Source organism: Callithrix jacchus, chromosome 15 (assembly GCF_049354715.1).
Source record: "Callithrix jacchus isolate 240 chromosome 15, calJac240_pri, whole genome shotgun sequence".
In the NCBI taxonomy this organism is placed as follows: domain Eukaryota; kingdom Metazoa; phylum Chordata; class Mammalia; order Primates; family Cebidae; genus Callithrix; species Callithrix jacchus.
Genome location: NC_133516.1, coordinates 83,423,210 through 83,445,907, shown reverse-complemented (window position 1 = coordinate 83,445,907; position 22,698 = coordinate 83,423,210). Strand labels below are relative to the sequence as shown.

Here is a 22,698-nt window from a genome sequence, read left to right as displayed (position 1 = left end):
TGCCTGCAATCCCAGCATTTGGGAGGCCAAGGCGGGTGGATCACCTAAGGTCAGAAGTTGGAGATGAGCCTGGCCAACGTGGCAAAACCCAGTCTCTACTAAAAATACAAAAATTTGCAATTTGCTGGGCGTGGTGGCAGTTGCCTATAATCCCAACTACTTGGAAGGATGAAGTGGAAGAATTCCTTGAACCCAGGAAGCGGAGTTTGCAGTGAGCCGGGATCGCACCACTGCATTCCAGCCTGGGCAACAGAGTGAGAATGTGTCTCAATAAAACAAAAACAAAACAGAACAAAACAAAACAAAAAATTCTTTAGCAAAGCCCTATAATTTTTTTTTAATATGAAAGGAACATCACCTGTCACTTACAAGTAATCATTTCCACTTGTAAGTCATATGAGTTCCATACTTACATCTCTTTGAAGTTTCCTGGATTTTTAAAAGGATAGCTTGAAAGGACAGGTAGACTTACATCTAATACTTAATTTTTTTTTCTTTTCCTTTACATAGTTCCATATGTTTTGAAGAGCTGTGCAGAATTTATAGAGACTCACGGCATCGTGGATGGAATCTATCGGCTTTCAGGAGTCACCTCAAACATACAACGGCTACGGTAATCTAAAGGAATAGCCCCAAAAGAATTCTCCCATGATTCTTCCTATGTCCATGCCTCTGTCCACCAGTGTTCAGAGTATTAAAAACCCAAAGGAACTGAGGGAAGTGTGGCAGCACCGAAAATCAGATGCAGTGGTTTTCAGATGCCTGACTGTTCTTAATCTAATCAGGAAACTCTCCAGCCTAATGTAATTCTTTCCAACAAAAGCTCCTAGGGCTTTCAGTCTGTTTCTTTGCCTTGTACCAGATATATTCTTCTTAGGTGAATTTGATTTAACTCAAATGATTTAAATTACAAGTTAAGAAAAGCATGATTTATTATCATTCCCTTGCCTGCCCAAATCTTGGTTAGATTAGGATCCTGTTGCTTAAGTGTTCAGAACCCTGAGATCCATGTCAGCTTTTCTGCTGGCACACCCTCAACATTTTGAGGTTTTGTCTGATTGAGAAGTCAGAAGCCTGTATGATTATGTATGTCTCTAATTGATGCTGGGATTTAAAAACTTACTGATGGGTGAACTACTTCCAATTCTATGGATTTATCCTAACATTTGGAAAAAATTTCTATCACATTCAATAAAGAGAGCAAAACTTTTTATACAAAACACAGTTATGTATGTGTTTTATATACATACAGAAAGTATAGAAAAGATAGAGTATATATATATATATATATATATATATAATTTTATATGATTTAAACAATAGATTTACATGTTTCATATTGTTCCTTAACACCAAAAGAAACATAATTTAATGTTATTTTAATAATATTTTATTATTACCTATATTTATTATATGTTCTTTAGTTATAAATGTAGACTTTTAAAACAATAAAAACATTATTATTACAAGGTTAATATGTAAAATTTAATAAGTTGTGCAGGTAATTCAGTTCACGTATTTTTTCTCCTGCTTGGTTTCTGCCCTTTTCCCCCAGATTTGGATTATAATTAAATTATACCAAAGAACTAGACCATCTTTTTTTTTTTTTCCTACTGAAGTGGTAGCTGTTGAAAAAAACTGGTTTTTTGCAGCCATAGATTTTTATTAATTTATGTGTTTACATAATTTCACTGATTTACTAGCACTCCATTTATTAGAGTTTCAATGGCAAATACTTCTTGATGGTTTGAAATATACTACACAGTAGGTAGCATCCTGGAACTAATCATTTTTTTATTTCAGCACTGACTTTATTCTTGACAAGAGAAATCTTTGGCTAAATAAATGAGTAAGCTCTAGATTGCTCTTGTTCTACTCTCTTTAAAACAGTCTCTTTTTAAAAGAGAACTATGCCAAGAGAACATAGCATGGCATAGTTCTCTTATAAAACAGCATGGGCCAGGCGCAGTGGCACATGCCTATAATCCCAGCACTTTGGGAGGCCAAGGCAGGTGGATCACTTGCGGTCAGGAGTTCGAGACTAGCCTGGCCAACATGGTGAATCCCCATCTCTACTAAAAACACAAAAAGTAGCTGGGTGTGGTGGTGAGCACCTGTAATCCCAGCTACTCGGGAGGCTGAGGCAGAAGAATCTCTTGAACCTGGGAGGCAGAGGTTACAGTGAGCTGAGATTATGCCACTGCCCTCTAACCTGGGGAAAAAGAGCAAAACTCCGTTTAAAAAAATAATAATAGCATAGTTCTCTTTTCAAAGTCCCACTCAGTTTCTTTTAGGTTCTGAAAGCATCAGGGATTTCCCTACCCTTCATTAAAGGGGTAAGCCTAGAAAGCAGGAGGATGGGCAGTGAGCTGTTTCAAAAACGCTGATTCTGAGAGTCCTGTTGACTTTATCACCAGTTGGTTGACTAAGTGAATACTCTCAAAAAGCTTAACTTCTCTTCTATAGTAAAGCTCTATTGTTATTTTAAAACAGATTTTAACTTGTAAGTATTAATATATAGATATTATTTGAGGTAGTATATTCACGTAACCTTTTTAGGAAATGTTTTCTAAATGTTTTTCAGGCCTGAAATTGGATAATGTTTCAAGACATCCCACTATAGATTGTTTAAGTAGATAGTTATAAATTCATCTGTCCTGTAGGAGTCACCATCAGGCAGCCTAGAAGGTTCTACTGAGCACCAAAAAGGCAGTCAATTAAAGTTCTCAAACTTTGGGTTTGAATCTCCAAATAAAACAAGTTTGTTGACATAGATATACAGGGATGAGTGACAACAACATGACCTACCCTCATTTCAGTCTGTCCTGTAAGAAAGGGAAATTCATATTGAACAATGTTTTGGAAAAACAAATCCCAATAGGACTTTTTGACAAATTGTTTTGATATTTCCCCAGTGTTGGTAACCATTGTGCCATGGGAAATCCATTTATAAAGGAGCATTATGTCTTTCTAATCACAGCATATTTTGCAAGGAAGATCCAAACCTGAAATGGAAGTCTTCCTGTGACTTCCTCATGCCTGGAATAGAAGATCTTTTCGAATAAAGGTCAAAAAGAGAATCAGCAGTTTAGGGTCTTTTTACCCCTAAGCAGCCAAGCAGCTGCTGACATGGAACACACACTCCCTGGGATTGTTATGTCTCCGTCTGTGTTGTTTCAGGCAAGAGTTTGGCTCAGATCAATGTCCAGATCTGACAAGGGAAGTGTACCTCCAGGACATCCACTGTGTGGGCTCGCTCTGCAAGCTCTACTTTAGGGAGCTTCCCAACCCTCTCCTGACTTACGAGCTCTATGAGAAATTCACGGTGAGTGTTTGGATTTCCATTATGGTTACTGGGTGGGATGCATGGATGGGCCAAGAAGAGTTTCAGTACTAAAATAACAATAATAACACTCACCAGATGGTTGACATTATCTTAGCATGGTGAAGGAAGTAGGATAATATGGTAAGGAAAATAGGGTAGTGGAACTGTTTGCTAAATTTTTCTTTCTTGAATTTTCAGAATCATGTTGTTTGTTTTAAGAGCTGGGCTGAATTATCTCCATGTTTATTCAACTGAATGTGCCTTATTGTATAAGGAGGAAACTGAGAACCCCAGAAGTAAAGTGGCTGGCCCAAGGTCACACAGCAGAGGCAGGACAGGAACCTGAAACTCCTCATGCTACACCCACTGCTAGCTTTTTTATCAGACCATTCCCTCTGTGTTTCTTTTTCGGGTTGAGGAAAGAGGTGGGTGGGTAGAGAGGGACGAGAGAACAAACAAATGTCAAGAGTGGTCAGAAAGCTGGAAAGAGAAAAGAATATGAGGAAAACAGCCAAGAGGGAGAGCAGGATAGGTCAGTGAGTTGGTTTGGTGGAGAGGATGGATGGGCATTAGTGAAAAACCTAAGTAGCAGCTGTGTAGTCAGCAAATAGGTCACCCATAGAAAAGTAGAAAGAATAATAAATGCTTAAAGAATGTCTGCATGAAAACAGGGCTTGAACATTTGGCTGCATGGGAGAAGGTGTAGAGCAGGCAGGGGGGCTGGGTTTAACCAAGGTTGGGGTTCAACTGGTAAAGAGGGATGAGGGAGATGATAGCGTATGCTGGAGGCATTGAAATAATTGCACATGGAATTTAGATAGGAAAGGAAGTAAGGGCACAAGGTAGATAAGTAGCAGTGTAAAAGTAGATCATCCCAGTGAAGTGAATGGAGTGTTAAGGTATGGTAGTCAGAGAGGGATGGTTGAAAGTGAAATTAGGAAAGGTTACAACTTTGGGTAAAGACCAGATCTAGTCACTAATAGTGGGAGAGAACGTTGCTCATGGCTCCTGTAATAAATTTATTTTGAGTATATGAAAGATTCTTCAATTTGAAATGATACAGGAATAAATGAATGCTATTTCTTAACAATGGGCTTGAGCTAATTTTGTTTAGAAGTTTCCAGTGGTACAGGGAAATACTTAAATGATAATTGAAGAAAAAGTAAATGCATAACTGTGTATTAAGAAAGGATTTAAAGGAAGGATGTTCAAAAGACTAACAGTTATTCTTTTCAGTGATGGGATTACAGATAGTTTTTCCTGCCTCTTTAACTTTCATAATTTTACCCACTAAAAATATATTAGTTTTTAGCAAAACAACAACAATGAAAACAAAACAAAACAAAATCTTCTGGTTATATATACTTAAAGAATTAAAAAAAAGGAAACAACAAAATTAAAAGTGGGGAGGACAATGAAGACAAAAAAAGAAAAACAAACAAAAACTAGTCCAAAGCGCATAAAAAAAACTTGGGCATAAATGTTAACCACTAGAGAAGTCAACATGTACCAGCTGGTATAGACTTGTCATTGGTTAGGGGACCCCTCTCGGTCAAATCTAAGGCAGAAGGTAAAGTAGCCTCCAATCTACATGGCTAAGTTGTAAATAGTGTCCGCCTCTACCCATGGGACCACAGAAGAGTCTTTCCAAGGAACCGAGAGGAAAGGTGTGAGCTTCACGTGGGTCTGTCAGATTATAATCACTTTCACCACATGTAAGCATTTTGTCACTTTAAGAGTAAGCCTATTTAATAAAAGGCATTATGAAAAATGAAGGAAAGTAGAAAGGAACCATTGGTCTGTCTCCTTAAAGACCAAAAACAACTACAGTTAACATATTGTGGGTATTTCCTTCCATCTTTATTCTTTTCAAATAAAAAAACATAGTGTTTTTGTTGTGGTTTGTGTTTTGTTTTCCAAAATCAAAATAAAATTGTATTGCAAAAATTAAAGCAATACAGAAAAGTATAAAGGAGAAAGTATAAATCACAAATCGCTTGAGATTCCACACCCCCGGCATATTTGCTATTAACAGATCTAACAAATATTAACTATATCTGTAGTAACAGATGTTAACAGATCTTACACACACACACACACACACACACACACACACTCCTCAGTACTACATACTGGTATTTGGGATGCTTTTAATTCAACAGTGTGACCCTCTTTGTATGTTAAGAAATATATGAAGACACTATGTTTACAGCACATTCTCTCATATGTGCCTTGATTTCTGAAACCAAGCTCCTACTGATAGACATTTAGGTTTTTTGTTCCTTAACATGTTGCTTTTATAAACATGATAATACACATTTTTCACATATATTTTTACACTATTTTTGTTTGTTATATCCTTAGGGAAAAATCATTGACGTAAATTTGCTGAATAAAAATTCTTGTTTAAAATTTTGTTACATATTGCCAGTCTGCCTCCAGAAAGACAAGGAATGCTCTTTTTCCTGCAGACTTTCCAACCCTGGGTATTTCCAGTTGGTTAAATTATTTGTCAATCTGAATCAACTAAAAATAATACTTTATTGTTGCTTTAATTTGTAAGATTTTATTGTTTTCAATATAGTCATAATCCTCTTACCAGTACAATATCATCTTCGAATATGACAGAATGGAATATCATTGTTGATGAACTGAATGAGTCTAATTTCTTTTAACTAATATCTCCCTCTATAATAGTTGGGGATAGATAGGAATTCTTCATTTGGAAACTTTAGAAATACAGTTTCTCCTTAGCTCTTATCTACAGGCTCAGAATGAAACCTGTATTTATCTCTCCCCTCCTGTTCTCTGATATTGCTAATCATTCTGTTTTCTCACAGCAACTGAAAAATACGACGGCAACTTGTCAACCTGCCATCAGATTTGAAGGAAATCTGATGTTGTATTGAAACAGTCTATTGACACTAAAAAACAGGGGTGTTTTGTTATGACAACTAATTCTATATACATAGGACCTAGTGAAGTTAACTATGTTGGAGAATGTATCATTTAATAGATTTTTTGATCACAGATAATATAAGCAAACCTTCGTATGGAAATAGTTCTTTTACATTGTCACACATTCTCCCTATAGTTTACTTAAACCTACTTATACAGCTAAAGTAGAATAATATGTTTGTTTGTTTGTTTTTATTTTGAGATGGAGTCTTGCTCTGTCACCAGGCTGGAGTGCAGTGGCACGATCTTAGCTCACTGTAACTTCTACCTCCTGAGTTCAAGTGATTCTCCTGCCTCAGCTTCCTGAATAGCTGGGATCACAGGCGCACGCCACCACACCCGGCTAATTTTTGTATTTTTAGTAGAGATGGGGTTTCACCATGTTGGTCAGGATGGTCTCGATCTCTTGACCTCATGATCTGCCCGCCTTAGCCCCACAAAGTGCCGGGATTACAGGTGTGAGCCACCGCACCCAGCCTGAAATAATACTTTTTTAAAAAATTTTTATTTTAGGTTCAGGGTACATGTTCAGGTTTGTTATATAGGTAAACTTGTGTCACAGTGATTTGTATAATTATTTTGTCACCCAGGTACTAAGGCTAGTCCCAATCAAGTAATCCCCAATGTCTGTTGTTCTTTTGTTTGTGTCCATGTGTTCTCATCATTAGCTCCCGCTTATAAGTGAGAACATGCAGTATTTGGTTTTCTGTTCCTGCATTAGTTTGCTAAGAATATTGGCCCTCAGCTTCATCCATGTTCCTGCAAAGGACATGATCTCATTCTTTTTTATGGCTCCATAGTATTACATGGTGTGTTTGTACCATGTTTTCTTTATCCAATCTGTTATTGATGGGCATTTAGGTTGATTCCATGTCTTTGCTATTGTGAATAGTGTTTCAATGAACATAAGTGTGCATGTATCTTATGGTAGAAAGATTTATGTTCCTTTGGATATATACCCAGTAGCGGGATTGCTGGGGTGAATAACAGTTCTGTTTTTAGCTCTTTGGGGAATTGCCTCACTGCTTTCCACAACAGTTGCGTTGATTTACACTGCCAACAGTGTGTAAGTGTTCTCACTTCTCCAAACCTCACCAGTATCTGTTATTTTTGACTTTTTAATAATGGTCATAGAAGAATATCTTAATGGAGTGATGAATTAGAAAAAATATTAATGGGCTAATAATACTAATAATGATAATAGATGTCATTAATTGAGTACTTACTATATGATAAACTCATTATAAATATTACTTCATTTAATTCTGAAAATAACCCTTTGAGGTAGGTTTTATTGTTTCTTATATAGATCATTAAAATGAGGGTCAGAGTGACTCTTGCCTGGAGTGGTACAGTTGGTAGGTGGAGGTAAACATTTAGTTCTGTCTCATAACTCCCAAACTACTTAAAAATAGAGTTAATGACACTTAATTAAGGCTTCGGTATTAAATAACTTAATGTGAAACAAAGTAATGTAGGAAAAATGCCATAAACAGTGCCAGGAAAATTGGCTAACTATTGGGAAAGGAGGAAATCAAGTTGTGTCTTTACCATTTAGAAGATTTCAGGGTGGAGAAGGGTTTCCTAACCATCAAAGCAAAGAAAAAAGTCACAAAAAAACAGATTTTAAAACTGAACTACATATAAACTATTTTTCTTTATAAAAATATATTAACAAAATTAAAAGGGAAATGACTAAATATAATAACTATTTACAATAAAGATGACAGGTGATTAATGTTCTTTAATTATGTGGAACACCTACCTATCAATAAAAAGAGGTAAAACACATAATACCTCACTAAACAAATAAGCGAAGGATCTCAATAGATAATTCATAAAAAAAGAAATTGAATTCTTTAAAAAGTATCAATGTATTAGAATAATATAGTTGCATGTTAAATAATTTTTAATGTTACTATTTCATACTGCCTATGGTGAGACTGGCTTTTTTATAGTTTTCTGTTGGAAGTGTAAATTGGTTGGACATCCCCAAAAGTCACATGAAATTACTATCAAGGGTACTAAAATGCTCATATTCCTTAATCCAGTAACTCTATTTATAAGACTCCACTCTAGGGTAATAATCAGATGTGCACACAAATAACTGATATACAAGTTTGTCCATTGCAATATTATATACAATATCAACATTTTGGAGAGTACATGTCTAACAGTAGGAGATGATTTAAATAAATGATAAACCTATCATTGTTAAAACTGTGTAGCTATGAAAAGTCATAGTTTTGAAAAATGTTTACTGGTCATATGATATGGTTTGGAGGCTTGTCCCTTCTGAATCTCATGTTGAAATGTAATCCCTAATGTTGGAGGTAGGATCCTGGTGGAAAGTGACTGAATCATGGGGGTTGATTCCTCGTGAATGGCATGAATGGCTTAGCATCATCCCCTTGGTGATGAATGAGTTCTCTCCTAGTTCCTGTAAGATCTGGTTACAGTTTGGGACCTCCCACTTTGCTCTCTCGTGCTCACTCTCTCGCAGGTAACGTCACCGGTTCTTTCTTCGCCTTCCACCATGACTGTTAGCTTCCTGTAGTCCTCACCAGAAGCAGATGCCGGAACCATGGTTGTACAGCCTGTAGAACCATGAACCAATTCAACCTCTTTTCTATATAAATCACCCAGTCTTCGGTATGAGATATGGTTTGGTTCTGTCCCCACACAAATCTCATCTCGAATTGTAATCTCCACGTGTCGAGGGAGAGACCTAGTGGGAGTGATGGACCATGGGGGTGGTTTTCCCAATGCTGTTCTCATGATAGTAAACAAGTTCTCACAAGATCTGATGGTTCAAGTGTGTGGCAGTTCCCCCTTAGCTCGCCCTCTCTCTCTGTCCTGCTCTACCATGGTAAGGCTTGCTTGCTTCCCCTTCACCTTCTGCCGTGATTATGTTTCCTGAGGCCTCCTAGCCATGCTTTCTGTTAAGCCTGTGGAACTGTGAGTCAATTAAACCTCTTTTTTTCTGAAATTACCCAGTCTCAGGTCGTTCTTATGGGAATGTGAAAAAGGACTAATACAGAATTCCTTTATAGTGACACAAAACCAGAAAAACACGCCATAATAAGATGTTAAATGGGTGGGCAGCGGGGAGTAATATCTACAGCTAAATAGGAAATTAAGCCAGTGTTCACATTTGGTGCTTGGAGGCCTGATCAAACTGCTTTTTTTTTTTTTTTTTCTTTACCTGTAAGTAGATTAGTAGCGATTGTTTCTGGGTGATGTGATAAAAGGGGATTTTTTTTTATTTTCTGTAGATTTCCTACTTTAATTTTGAGTGCATTTATTAGTTTCCTGTTGCTGCTATAACCAGCTTCCATAAACTAGATGACTTAAACAGCAGAAACCTATTCTCTCACAGCAGTGGAGGCCAGCAGTCTGAAATTAGCTTCATTGGGCTGAAGTCAAGGTTTCAGCAGGGCGTGCTCTCTCCAGAGGCTCTAGAGGAAAATCTGTTCCTTGCCCCTCCCATATTCTGATGGCTGCTGACATTCCTTGGCTTGTTGGTGCATCACTCCCGTCTCTGCATCCAAGACCACATTGCCTTTTCTTCTGCCTGTGTCAAATCTCCCTTTGCCCCCCTCCTATATAGATAACTATGACTGCATTTAGGATGCACCCAGATAATCGAGGATAATCTCCCCACTCAACATCCTTAATTTAACCCATCTGCAAAGACTCTCTTCCAAATAAGGTAACACAGGTTCCAGGAATTAGGATTTGGTATCTTTGAGAGCAGTTATTCAACATACTACATTACATTTCATTTTTAACAGAAAAGAACACTAACATTTGTTTTAGGAAACATTTAGTTTTGTTCAGATTGATCCAGCTAAAATTATTACACCCCAAATAGGAAAAAGTTGCTGACTTGAGATTTTTAGAAGGCCATTTAGAGAGGTGTTAAATTATGTATTTGCCTTTTTCTTTTTTAATTAAACTTTTCACCTGTCAGAATGTATATTTAATTTATACTGAAATAGTATCTTTTTTAATTTTTCAAAATTTATTTATTTTAGAGATGCAGTCTTGCTCTGTCCCCTAGTGGTATAATCATAACTAGGAGTGCAGTGGTATAATCATAACTCACTGTAACCTCAAACTCTGGGGGTCCAGCAACCCTCCTGCTTCAGCCTCCAGAGTAGCTAGGGCTACAGGCATGTGCCATCAAGCCCTGGCCAAAATAATGTCTTTATGTGTTAGTGTCTCCCTGGGTTAAATCGTAAGCTTCTCAGTGACAGGAACTGTGTTTATTTTATTCATTGTTGTACTTACCTGCTTGCTACTGGAAATTTTTGTAACTGTTACTTAGGAAATATTTTCCTACAGGTTTGTTGACTAGCAACTATATTTGAAATGTCACTTAGGGTTGGGCTGAGTGGCTTACCCCTGTAATCCCAACACTTTGGGAGGCCGAGGCAGACAGATCACTTGAGGTCAGGAGTTAGAGATCAGCCTGGCCAACATGGTGAAAACCTCATCTCTACTAAAAATACAAAAATTATGCAGTCATGGTGATATATACCAGTAATCCCAGCTTCTCGTGATACTAAGGCAGGAGAATTGCTTCAACCTGGAAGTGGAGGTTGCAGTGAGTCAGGATTGTGCCACTGCACTCCAGCCTGGGTGACAGAATGATACTCTGTCTCAAAAAAAAAAGCAATATCACTTAAGGCAGACGACTGATACCTTGTAACAGTCAAAGGCAGGCTGGTTGTGAGCTCAAGATGGCTGCAAAAGGGGACAGTAGCCAATTGTCTTGGTTTGCCAGGGACTCTCCCTGTTTCAACACCAAAAATCTCATGTCCCAGGAATACTCTCAGTCTTGGGCAAACCAGGATATTGTTCATCCTGCCAGGAGCCCAGAGTGAAAAGGAGCTGCCTCTGCAATGCTGGTGTTCATCACGATGGAGAATGATCGTAGGATGGCAGTGTTGTGGAAGGGTGGCCCAAATATTGCTGTTTAGCATTTTCAAGCACAAAGCAAAATAGACTCATTCATTTACTCCTTCCATTCAACAGTATTTATTGAGCATCTACTATGTACACTTGGTAGGCACAGTTCTAGGTGCAGAGATTTAATGGTGAACAGAGCAGAGAAAATCCTTGGGCTTGTGAAACTTACATTTTAATGGAAGGGACAGATGATACACAAATGTAAGACATAGATCCATAGTGAGAACTATTGATAAGTACTATGACGAAAAATAATGCAGGGCACAGAAGAGAGAATGATGGGGACTCCTGTTTAAGATAGGATAATCACAGGACTCTTTCTGAGGTGACATTTGAACAGAGGCAAGGATAAAGTGAAGTAACAAATTGTGCAGGTATCTGTGAAAACAGGGCGCCAAGAAGAAACCACAGGTGCAAAGGCCTTGGGGGCAGCGGGGACACACTGAGCTTGCTTAGGGGACATGTGGAGCCCAGTGTGGCCTGCATGGAGCAAGGCAAGTGGATATGATGGGAGACGGAGCAGGGGAATTTGCAGATGGACCAGCTTACTTAGGAGTGCTTGCTTCCACAGGTGTAACAAAGACATAGGTGTAACAGCTATCCTGAAGCACACACAGTGCTTCCTCTGGAGTCTGTAGTTGGAAGGAAGGTTAATTTTCTTTGTACCTGCCCTTGAATACTTTCCTTTTTTAAAAAAAATCATGTGCATGAATTAGTTTTTAAAAATCTAGTAAATAGCTTAAAATACCTTAAAATAATAAACATGGTTTGATAATTTTTAAGTAGTAAATAAAAAGTTAAAGTTGCAGCTGGGGGTGCTGTTGGAAAGGAGAGCCTCAGACAGTTTGTGTTGGGCCACCCTGGTGACAGGCCTGCCCAGGCAGCGGGACTTGAGCTCAGGGACTGTGGTGGCTTTGAGTAAACAGAAACCCAGAGTGAGGGTCCTACCACAGAGGACAAGAGCCCAGCCTCTGCCAGTGTCCTCCAAGGGCAGGAAGCTGGCCTTATTGATACTGATTTGGAGAGAACAAATAGTCACAGATTCATCCTAGATCTTCTAAGATTTAACCATCAGCCATCTTGGCCAGCTAATGCTGAGTGAGATTGTCTTACAGGCAAAACATTGGAGTGGGTAAAATTCCCCTCCCATTCCCCAGTTGCCCAGCTATGGATTCTGTGGTCCTAATGGGAGAACATAAAGAAGCTAAAAATAAGTTTGCAGTGGCCAGGCCCCCCCAGAAGGAAAACATGGATTTAGAAAGCTTCTTGAGAGGTTTGGGGTAGGATGGGGAGAGGTTGAAAATAATGAAATAAACGCCAATCCCAAATGGGACCTGCAGGCATCTGGGGATGAGCCTGCCCCACCTCTTGGAGAACAAAGATGACTAACAGCTTCCTAAAATATTAAAGGAACTTTCCATGAGGGTTGTTAAATTGACCTACACCTTTATTCCTCAGACACATTTTTTAAAGCAGGGTGGGGTTAGTGGTACAATGTTTGCAAAGCATGATTCTGGCTTTGCAGAGAGATGAAGAGAAGCTCCCCACCCCTCCCTGTGTGTGCACAGTAGAACCTGGGAGAGTCCACGGAGCATTCCCACAGCCCTTCCCTCCCCCGGAGCTTCTCTCCTTCAGCTCCTTATGAAGTTCTTACTGCCTTACAGAGCCACAGTCCTCTCCACAATCCTGTTTTCCAAATGACAGCCCCAGGGAAAAGGGAGGTGTCGGATTCTTACTGGAGGCCCTATTCTTGCCCCTACCCTACAACCCGCATATCTCACAAAGTGAGGATTGCGGCAGCGATCTTGCTTAGGCTGGGCCTGTTCTCAGGTTGGCAACCCCACCAGAAGATTGGGACACCCGTGACTGTAATCCTCCCAGTCCCACGTTTTTCCTCGCTTCTGCTTCAAATGCAAGACCTCAAGATTTCCACACAGAGAAGTTGGATTGCCTTAAAACATGGTGGGCTTCTGTATATTTGTTTTACTTCAATTAAATAGAAAAGGTAAAAAAGAAAAAACTTGGTGGGCAAAGCCCTGGCCTGATGTCTCATACCTGCTGTGCGCCAGGCACTGCTCTGGACACAGGGATTCATCACAACCCTGCACTCACAGAGCTTATGTTCTAGCAAGGGAGACAGACAATAAGCAATAACTCCAATAAATAAGTGCATTCTTGTAGTATTGTAATGGCAGGGAGTCCTGTGGGGAGAAAGTGGGAGGGATTGGGAGGCCCAGGCTGGAACAAGACCTCAGCGGTCTCCTCTGGGTTAAAACAGATCATACTTAGCTGGTGTGTCCCAGGAACTGAAGATGCTGACAAGTTAATTCCATTCCACTTTTCTGTACCTAAAAATTCTCGTTACTGAGAGTATGAAATTCAGTATTTACATGCAATAAGCACACAGCAGCTAAAAACTGAACAGTGGTGAACAACGTAAGAAAACCATCACCACAGTTAAGATCTTATTTGGAGTTAATATGGCAAGGGGCAATATTTATCAAATGAATTAAGATATTCCATGATTATACCTTTCATTACATATAAAAGTAAAGCAAGTTTCTAGCACTGAGAGGAAATACAAGACTGAGTATGAGTACGTGATGTATACCTGTGAATTCAAGATTTTTTTTTTTTTTTTTTTTTTTTTTTTTTGCAACAGAGTCTTGCTCTGTCGCCAGGCTGGAGTGCAGTGGTATGATCTCAGCTCACTGCAACCTCTGCCTCCATAGTGCAAGCAACTCTCCTGCCTCAGCCTCCCAAGAAGCTGGGATTGCAGACACTCACCACCACACCTGGCTAATTTTTTGTATTTTAGTAGAGACAGGATTTCACTATGTTGGCCAAGATGGTCTCAATCTCCTAACCTCGTGATCTGCCTGCCTTGGCATCCCAAAGTGCTAAGATTACAGGCATGAACAACTGTGCCTGGCCAAATTCAAGATCTTAGAGCCCCTTTTCAAATATATTTTGATCTAGATGGGTTACCTAGGTGTATACATATGAAAAAACTCATGGAGCTATAGCTTAAGATCTGCACATTTTTAATATACATTAATTATATCTTTTTTTTTTTAATTTTTTATTGGATTTTAGGTTTTGGGGTATATGAGCAGAGCATGTAAGACAGTTGCATAGGAACACACATGGCAGTGTGCTTTTCTTTCCTTCTCCCCTTCACCCACATTTGGCATTTCTCCCCTGGCTATCTCTCCCCACCTCCCCCTCCCACTGGCCCTCCCCTTTTCCCCCCAATAGACCCCAGTGTTTAGTACTCCCCTTTCTGTGTCCATGTGTTCTCATTTTTCATCACCCGCCTATGAGTGAGAATATGCGGTGTTTCATTTTCTGTTCTTGTGTCAGTTTGCTGAGGATGACGTTCTCCAGATTCATCCATGTCCCTCTTTGCGGATTCAACGAGAGCTCCAATCCTGGGTTGTTCTCACAGCGCCAACTTGAGTCCTCCCCCACATTAATTATATCTTAGTGAAAAAAGAAAACAAGCTCTGGTTACCATGGACCATAGACTCAGGCACTGCTCAGATGCTGGCAGTTCGTGAGCACTCACACTACAGCAGGAGGGGCCATGAGCAGGACAGATTCTCAGAAAGGCGCAGGGAAGGGACCAGGGGAATCTGCCCAGGGGTATCTGCCCAGGGGGGGGCCTGCATCCTACAGCAACCCCCAGCAGGTGAGAGACAGATATGGGCCAGCCTGTAATCACACTGCCTTTATCACTATTCCTGCCTCTCCTTGAAGGCACCTGGGCTGATGGGGGAACAAAATCCCCACACAGCAAATAACTGGAGAGCAAGTCTGGGCAAGGCCACCAGCTTTCAGGGACAATGCTCTTATCCCTGCCGAGCCAGGTACATCTTCCCCACTTCCTGGCTTCTAGAACAGGCAGCAGCCAAGTCTTTAAGGTCATGGAGTAGTCACAGGCTAGGTGGGGAGTAGCTGTTTGCACCCACAAAGACAGCTGGCTGAGTGGACTTGGTACTGCCCTGTCATCTCCATCTCATTCTGTCTCTGTCTGTTTTATTTATTTATTTACTTGGATGTTATTTATTCATCCATTTATTATTTTAGAGACGGGTGGCACTGTGTCACTAGGCTGGATCCAAACTCTTGTGCTCAAGCAATCCTCCTACATAGCTAGGATAACAGGCATGCACCACCATGCTGGGCCTGTCTCTATCCCTTTATCTCTCTGTGAATCTCTGTGGCTCTCTGCCCCTGAGACACACCCGAGATTCCACACATTCTTACAAGACACCTAACAAGGATCTCAGGATGCCCAGAGTCCCAGGCAGCCCACCACCCCCGGTGCACACACGGTGAGACCCTGCACATCCAGAACTAACAGAAACTGTAGGGATTGCTTGTTTTCATAGTAAAGCATGCTTCTTGGAAGGATGATCTCTAGGCATGGTTGTGAGGCTGGAGTACAAGGGCTTGAATGATCCCAGCACATGCAGATGGCTGTCCTGCTCTCAAGCACTCACTGGCTGTTTTGTGTTCTTCTCTACAGGAGGCAGTGTCACATTGCCCGGAAGAAGGCCAACTGGCCCGAATCCAAAATGTTATCCAGGAGCTCCCCCCATCCCACTATAGGTGAGAATCGTTGAGAAAAGAAACATATGGTCTCTCAATGCCATATAACACCAAAGAGGCTAGCATCATGAGAAGGAGCCAATGTAGTGGACAGTAGCCAGTTTAGGCTTTCTCAGGGCATTTTGAAGTTGGTGAACAGGTCACTATTATCAAAGTGAGTTGGTGCATGACCAGGGCCATTGGCAGCAAGGAGCAGCCCATCTCCAAGTCACCTGCAGAACACCCCTCAGAATCCCTCAGGAAGTCATTCCAATGATGCATGCAAGTCATTCCAATGATGGATACTAGCCTCTTGGTGGCATTCTTGGTTCATACCCAGATTTGTAGCATAACCAAAACTATGGCAACCAAGAGAGATTTTCAACAGGGCTTGACTATAGGCTCTTGAGCATTGGCTGATTGATCTGTTTGCTCATCTGTACCATCCCCTACATCATCCCATCCTTTCATTTCATTCTCACAGTTTAGCCCCTAATTTTGCCACCTTTCCCAGTGTTCCCGATGCCTGCCCATCTTTTACAAGGGGGCAGATTTTGATGTGGTATAAGAAAGACCTTCGTAGCAATAATAAATCTTATTTATCCATGAAGTTAGCTCCCTAACAAGTACCAAGATCCCTGTAGCTGGAATAATTTTTATGAAAACAAGCCTAGATAAGAGCCTATTTCAAAACTGCATGGAGACCATCCTACCCTGCTGGAAAGGAGGAACAAATGGCTACTAAGAGCCTCCAGGCTCTGAGGTGCTATGACTCCCTGGTTCTGTCTCTGGCTGGTGCTCCACAGGCCTCTGCTTACCTCTGACAAGATGGACCCCCTTCCCCACCCTGGGCCAGTGTGTGCAGAAAATTACTTCCATCAATGTTGACATCTTCCCAATATTCCTTCAAAATTCATAAGATAGAAATATGTAGAGTCTCTTAAATCCAAACTTAGAAATTATCTCCACATGTTGGGCTTCGCACAGGCACTGAAGTTTCTTTGTCAAAAAACAAACCATTCTAGGACCTTGGAATACCTGATTAGACACCTGGCCCACATTGCCTCCTTCAGCAGCAAGACCAACATGCATGCCCGGAACCTGGCCCTGGTGTGGGCGCCAAACCTCCTCAGGTAACCACTGCACCCTCCCCGTGTCACCACCCCAGGGGGGCTCAGAGCAACCCCCTGATTGAGATGAAGATGGGATTCTTCAGAATTGAAGCCCCTTTAAGGCAAATCTGTGGCTAAGTGGTCATTATAGCACATATGAATGAAAGGTGATTTAGGTGATAATAGACTAAGCTTTCTCTCTGCTAACTTGGAAACTCAGAGTTCCAAAGACATTGTTGGCTATAGCTACAATATGGTGGAAGTTAGCGGTCAGTATATTACAATTTCTTGAAAAGGCCTTTCTTGTTCTTGTCTTAAGGTCTCACTGGCCTGTTTTGGTGGAGTCACATCTGGCTGCAACCTGAATCAGCTGCTTCATATGATTTCATAAATGATCACATTTCAGTAGGGGGAATGGAAAGCATAGTATGCAGAAAACAAAAGTGAATCTCTGTATGTTTACAGGATAGTGTTTATGGTATTGCGATGTAGAGTACCTGGTAACTGTTTCAAATTTGTTCAGTGTATTGGACTTCACAGCCTTTGGAGAGTTCCTTAAATTGGCTTAGTTAAAATATCCTATGAACTATATCAATTTAGGTGATGGGGCTTGTGCAAAAGGCTAACTGGCTCCCCTTGCTGCTTCAGGTTATAAGGCAAACTCACTCACTGAATGTGTTTCTTCCACACTGTAGGTCTAAAGAAATCGAAGCCACTGGTTGCAATGGAGATGCAGCCTTCCTTGCAGTCCGGGTCCAGCAGGTGGTGATTGAGTTCATATTGAATCATGTCGATCAAATCTTTAACAGTGGTGCACCTGGGTCTCTGGAGAATGATGGTAAGGACTCCTCCTAGCATACACACCACCAGCCTCTTTTTCTTGCAACTAGTGGAGGGACTCAACAATAAGTGAGGATGGGCTCAGTTCTAGCCCTGAGCGTTGGCTGTGTGTATGCTGACTACTGTGTCTCAGTATCTGAGGACCATGCATATGTACATATGTATGTGTGAAGTGAAGCTATAGTGTATTTGCATGTGGCTTTAGCATGTTTCTAATCAATTACATACATGGCCTATCCTGTGAAGGTGGTATGGCGAAATAGAACTGGAATAATGTCCTACTAGTTTTAGTGAGTTCTTAAACTCTGAGTTATTCTCTGAAAGAGGTACTGCTGGTGTTCTTCTTCTTGACTATTAGATTACATCTTTGCTTTCAGTATATTTCACAAGACCTTTATACTTTCCCCTTCAAGTCTTAGAGGAACAAGTTAAGAGGCAGCGTGTTCATACTCACATGTGTATTTAGAATGCATTCTCTTCTCAAGAATTTCTTGAGTGCTGACTTTGTTCTGCACTGCACCAGTCAGTAGGCAAAAAATGAGTGTGTTTGTGGGTGTCTTATAATGAATATAATGAGCCCTAGGAGTGAATTAAACTCCCGTGAACCCAGTTGGTAAAAATCCAGCTGACCGGGAAGCCTGGTGTATGACAGTGATTTTTCCAACATTAGAGTGTAAATCAGAGTTACCTGATGAGCTTGTTAAACCAAGGTTTCTGGACCTCATCCCTAGAATTTCTAGCTTAATATGTTTGGAGTGTGGCTAATAATTTGCATTTCTAACAAGTTTCCAGGTGATGCTGATGCTGCTCTTCAGGTCCGCACCTGGAGAATCACTGGTGTATAATAACCATATCTGCAAAATATTTTTTAGCTGATCAAAGAACTCCTTTCCAGTTCATCCAGTATTTTGGAAGAACCAGTAATCAGAATAATCTGTTGCAATTAGTATCAAATTTCAATCCCTACCCTGTCCTCTATGTAGTTTATGATCATTTAAAAAAATATTTTTATTCAGATAAAATTTACACAACATAAAATTCATAATTTTAGCCATGTTAATGTGTAAAATTCAGTCATTTTTAGTATATTCACAGAATTGTACAACCATTATCACTGTCTAATACCAAAATAGTTTCATCAGTCCAAAAAGAAACCTGTGTTGATCTGTTTTGTGCTGCTATAACAGAATACCATAGACTGGGTAATTTGCAATGAAAAGGAATTTATTTCTCATGGTCCCAGAGGCTGGGAAGTCCAGAATCTAGGGGCTAGCATCTGATAAAGGCCTTATCCTCTTGCTGCATCCTTCTATGGTGGAAGACGGAAAGTCAAGAGAGTGTGAGAGAGGGGGCTGAACTTGCTTTTATAACAAACCCACTACTACAATAATGAACCCATTCCTGCAATAATGACATTCATCCATTTAGAAGGGCAGATCCCTCATGACCTAATCACCTCATAAAGGTCCCACCTCACAACAGTGTTGCATTGGGGATCAAGTTCCCACCACATGAACTCTGGGGGACACATTTAAACTATAACAAACCCCATACTCATTAAGCAATCACTCTACATATTCCCCTCCCCAGAGGCCCTGGCAACCACTAATCTACTTTCTGTTTGTATCGATTTGCCTATTCTGTACATTTTGTATAAATGGAATCATGCAATATATGGAGTTTTGTGCCTTTTTTTTTTTTTTGGACAGAGTCTCACTCTGTTGCCCGGGCTGGAGTGCAGTGGCGTGATTCCGGCTCGCTGCAACCTCTGCCTCCCAGGTTCAAGCCATTCTCCTGCCTCAACCTCCTGAGTAGCTGGGATTACAGGTGTCCACCAGCACACTTGGCTAATTTTTTTTTTTTTTGCATTTATAGTAGAGAAGGGATTTCACCATGTTGGTCAGGCTGGTGTCAAACTCCTGACATCAAGTGATCTGCCTGCCTTGGCCTCCCAAAGTGCTAGGATTACAGGTGTGAGCCATGCACCTGACCAACTGTTTGTTTTTTGTTTTGTTTTGATTTTGTTTGTTTGCTTAGCATATGTTTTCAAGGTTTGCTCATGTTGTTGTATGTATCAGTACTTCATTCCTTCTTATGGCTGAATAATGTTCTATTGTATAGATATACCACATTTTTATCCATTCCTTAGTTTGTGTTGTTTCTACTTTTTGTGATTATGTATAATGCTGCTGTGAACGGTCACATACAAGTTTGAACATATGTTTTCAATTCTCTTTATTATATATGTAGGAGTAGCTGGCCTTTCTTATTTCAACTCTCCAGTTGTAGATTTTTTTTCTTTTAAACTATATGAAAACCTTTTTGCAAGTAAAAGAGAAGTAATATGCATGCATTTATTCATTCACCCTTTTGAGCCCACAAAAAATGTATTGGGGACTTACTCTACAGCAGGCACTGTTGTAGGTGTTCCACATGCAGCATTTCATTGATTTATTACAGCAAACATCATGAAGTTATCAACCTTATTTTATAAATGAAAAACCAGGGAACCAGAATAGCTTAGTAACTTCCCAGAGCCACCTAGCGAGTAACTCACAGCATGTGGACTGCTGAACCCAAATCTTTTAGCCTATGCTCTTTCCTTAACTCTATTCTGCCTCTATGAGGAAAATAAAAGGACAATAGATTAAATAAATCATTGTGGAGAACTAGGGATTTTGGGAAATATTCTTCTGGACAGCAGATCTCATCCATGACTGTTAATGTTAAGGTTGTTTCTAATTCCAACCTGAAAATGCCTTTTCTCTTTATGGCTATTGCCTTAGCCATCTTTTGTCCTGCATATTAAAATCCAGTTTGCTCTTTGGCCTTTAACTCTTGATTGCCTCCAGTGCTTATTATTCACATATATTTCATTTAAAGGTTCTTATTATAAATTCTTACTGACTTTGGTAAAGTGCCATACTTAATATTTACATAAGATGGAATAAGCCCTATTCTCTGGAATTTTAGATTTGGACAGAGTACTGCTTCAAACTGAAAATATTTTAGAAGTTGTCTTAGTCTGTTTGGGCTGCTATAAAAGAATTCCATGAACTGGTTAGCTTATAAGCGATCAACTTATTTCTCACACTTCTGGAGACTGGGAAGTCCAAGATCCAGGTGCCGGTAGATTCAGCATCTGGTGAGGGCCCATTACTCATAGTTAGCACCTTCTCACTGTGTCCTCACATGGGGAAAGGTGAAACAAGGTCCCTTGGGCCTGTTTTATAAGATCACTAATTCCATTCATTAGGTCTCCACCCTCGTGACCTAATCACCTCCTAAAAGCCTCACCTCTTAATTCTATTGCTTTGAGGATTCTATTTTAACGTATAAATTTGGGGGGAATACAAACGTTCACAGCATAGCAGAAGGCATTGGATCCAGTGCTTTTATTTGAAGTGACTTGGAGGTATAATTTTGGGACAAAGTGATCATAGTTTCTAAAGAAGTGATCTTTGAACTGAGATGGGAAGCCAGGCATCTGAGGATCTATGAGCAAATGTTCCAAAGACAGAGTGTTCTCTGTTGAGGATGTAAAAGCTCTGAGGCAGAAAGCTCCAAGTGTTGCAGAACATTGGCCAGTGTGACTGGAACCAATGTGACCTTCAAGGTGGGGTGCCCCACGCTGGTGGGTACCAAAGACTAAATTAATGAGATATGGGTGTTGGGAGAAACTGTTCCAATTTCTTTTTTCCATTTATTTTTGTCTTATACTTTATAATTTCTATTATTTTATATATATTTGCTATTACACGTGACACAAATATAGTGGCATATATGTCTAATTTACAAATATATATAAAGGGAGTATGCATTTTAAAATGTTTGCTATATTTTTGTAGACTACTGGGCCAGTGGGCAAACAGGAAAGGGGAAGCAGATGAAAAATCCTTTAAGTCATGCTAAGAGGTGGGTTTGTTCTCAGTGCCTTGGGAAAGCATTGGAGGGTTTGGGGCAGGCCAGTGCTGTGTGGAAGAGAGGCTGAGAGGCTGGAAGCAGGGAGACTAGTTAAGAGGCTATGGCAAAAGCAGATGGGAAATCATGACAGCCTGTACTGGTATCATAGCGGTGGGAAGAAGGAAAGTGGCTGAGTTCCAGATGTATTTTGGAGGTAAAATTACAGGCTTTGCTTATAGGCTGTATATGGAGGGAGAGATGCATTAAGGAAAGGAATAAATAAAAAATAATAACTCCAGGCTTTAGCTAAGGCACTGGATGGTCCATGGTGCCACCTATTGACTAGGAGAAAGTGAGAGGAGGTACAGAGTGGAGCAGAGGAGCACAGATCGCAAGCTGTGTTAGGAAATGTAAAGTTAGAGATGCCTAAGCAGAGGCCAGGCACAGTGGCTCACGCCTGTAATTCCAGCACTTTGGGAAGCTGAGGCAGACAAATCACTTGAGGTCAGGAGTTTGAGACCAGCCTGGCCAACATGGTAAAACCTCATCGCTATTTTTTTTAAATACAAAAAATTAGCTGTGTATGGTGGTTGTACCTGTAATCCCAGCTATTTGGGAGGCAGAGGCAGGAGAATTGCTTGAACCCAGCAGTCAGAGGTTGCAGTGAGCCAAAATTGCACCACTGCAGTCCAGCCTGGGCGATAGAGAGAGACTCTGTTTCAAAATAAAAAATAAAAAACAAAAACTTAACAACAACAACAACAACAACAAACATCTAAGCAGAGCCGATGAGCAGGCCTTTGTCCTAGGAGCAAGGAACTGAGGGGAGAGGTGGGCACTAACCTTGGTCTTCTGACCCTGCAGTTTATGTTCCCTGCAATTGCACCCTGTTGCAATTGCTCCCAGAGTGAATTAATGTACGTATTTATTTATATGTATTTTAAGCAAATACATAATCATAAATAATCTAGAATCTGTGAGTCTTTGACAAAA

General features: G+C 40.3%; 1 protein-coding gene across 1 annotated transcript in view; it reads left to right on the top strand.

Moving 5' to 3' along the window:
* Window positions 1-22,698, top strand: part of ARHGAP31 (Rho GTPase activating protein 31) — a 116,541-nt gene that overhangs the window by 66,577 nt on the left and 27,266 nt on the right. Inside the window, exons 2-6 of the mRNA XM_002758783.6 lie at window positions 511-613; window positions 3,181-3,325; window positions 15,789-15,871; window positions 16,876-16,983; window positions 17,658-17,800. Of these exons, the coding sequence (XP_002758829.2) occupies window positions 511-613; window positions 3,181-3,325; window positions 15,789-15,871; window positions 16,876-16,983; window positions 17,658-17,800 (582 nt within the window). The remainder of the gene's footprint in view (window positions 1-510; window positions 614-3,180; window positions 3,326-15,788; window positions 15,872-16,875; window positions 16,984-17,657; window positions 17,801-22,698) is intronic.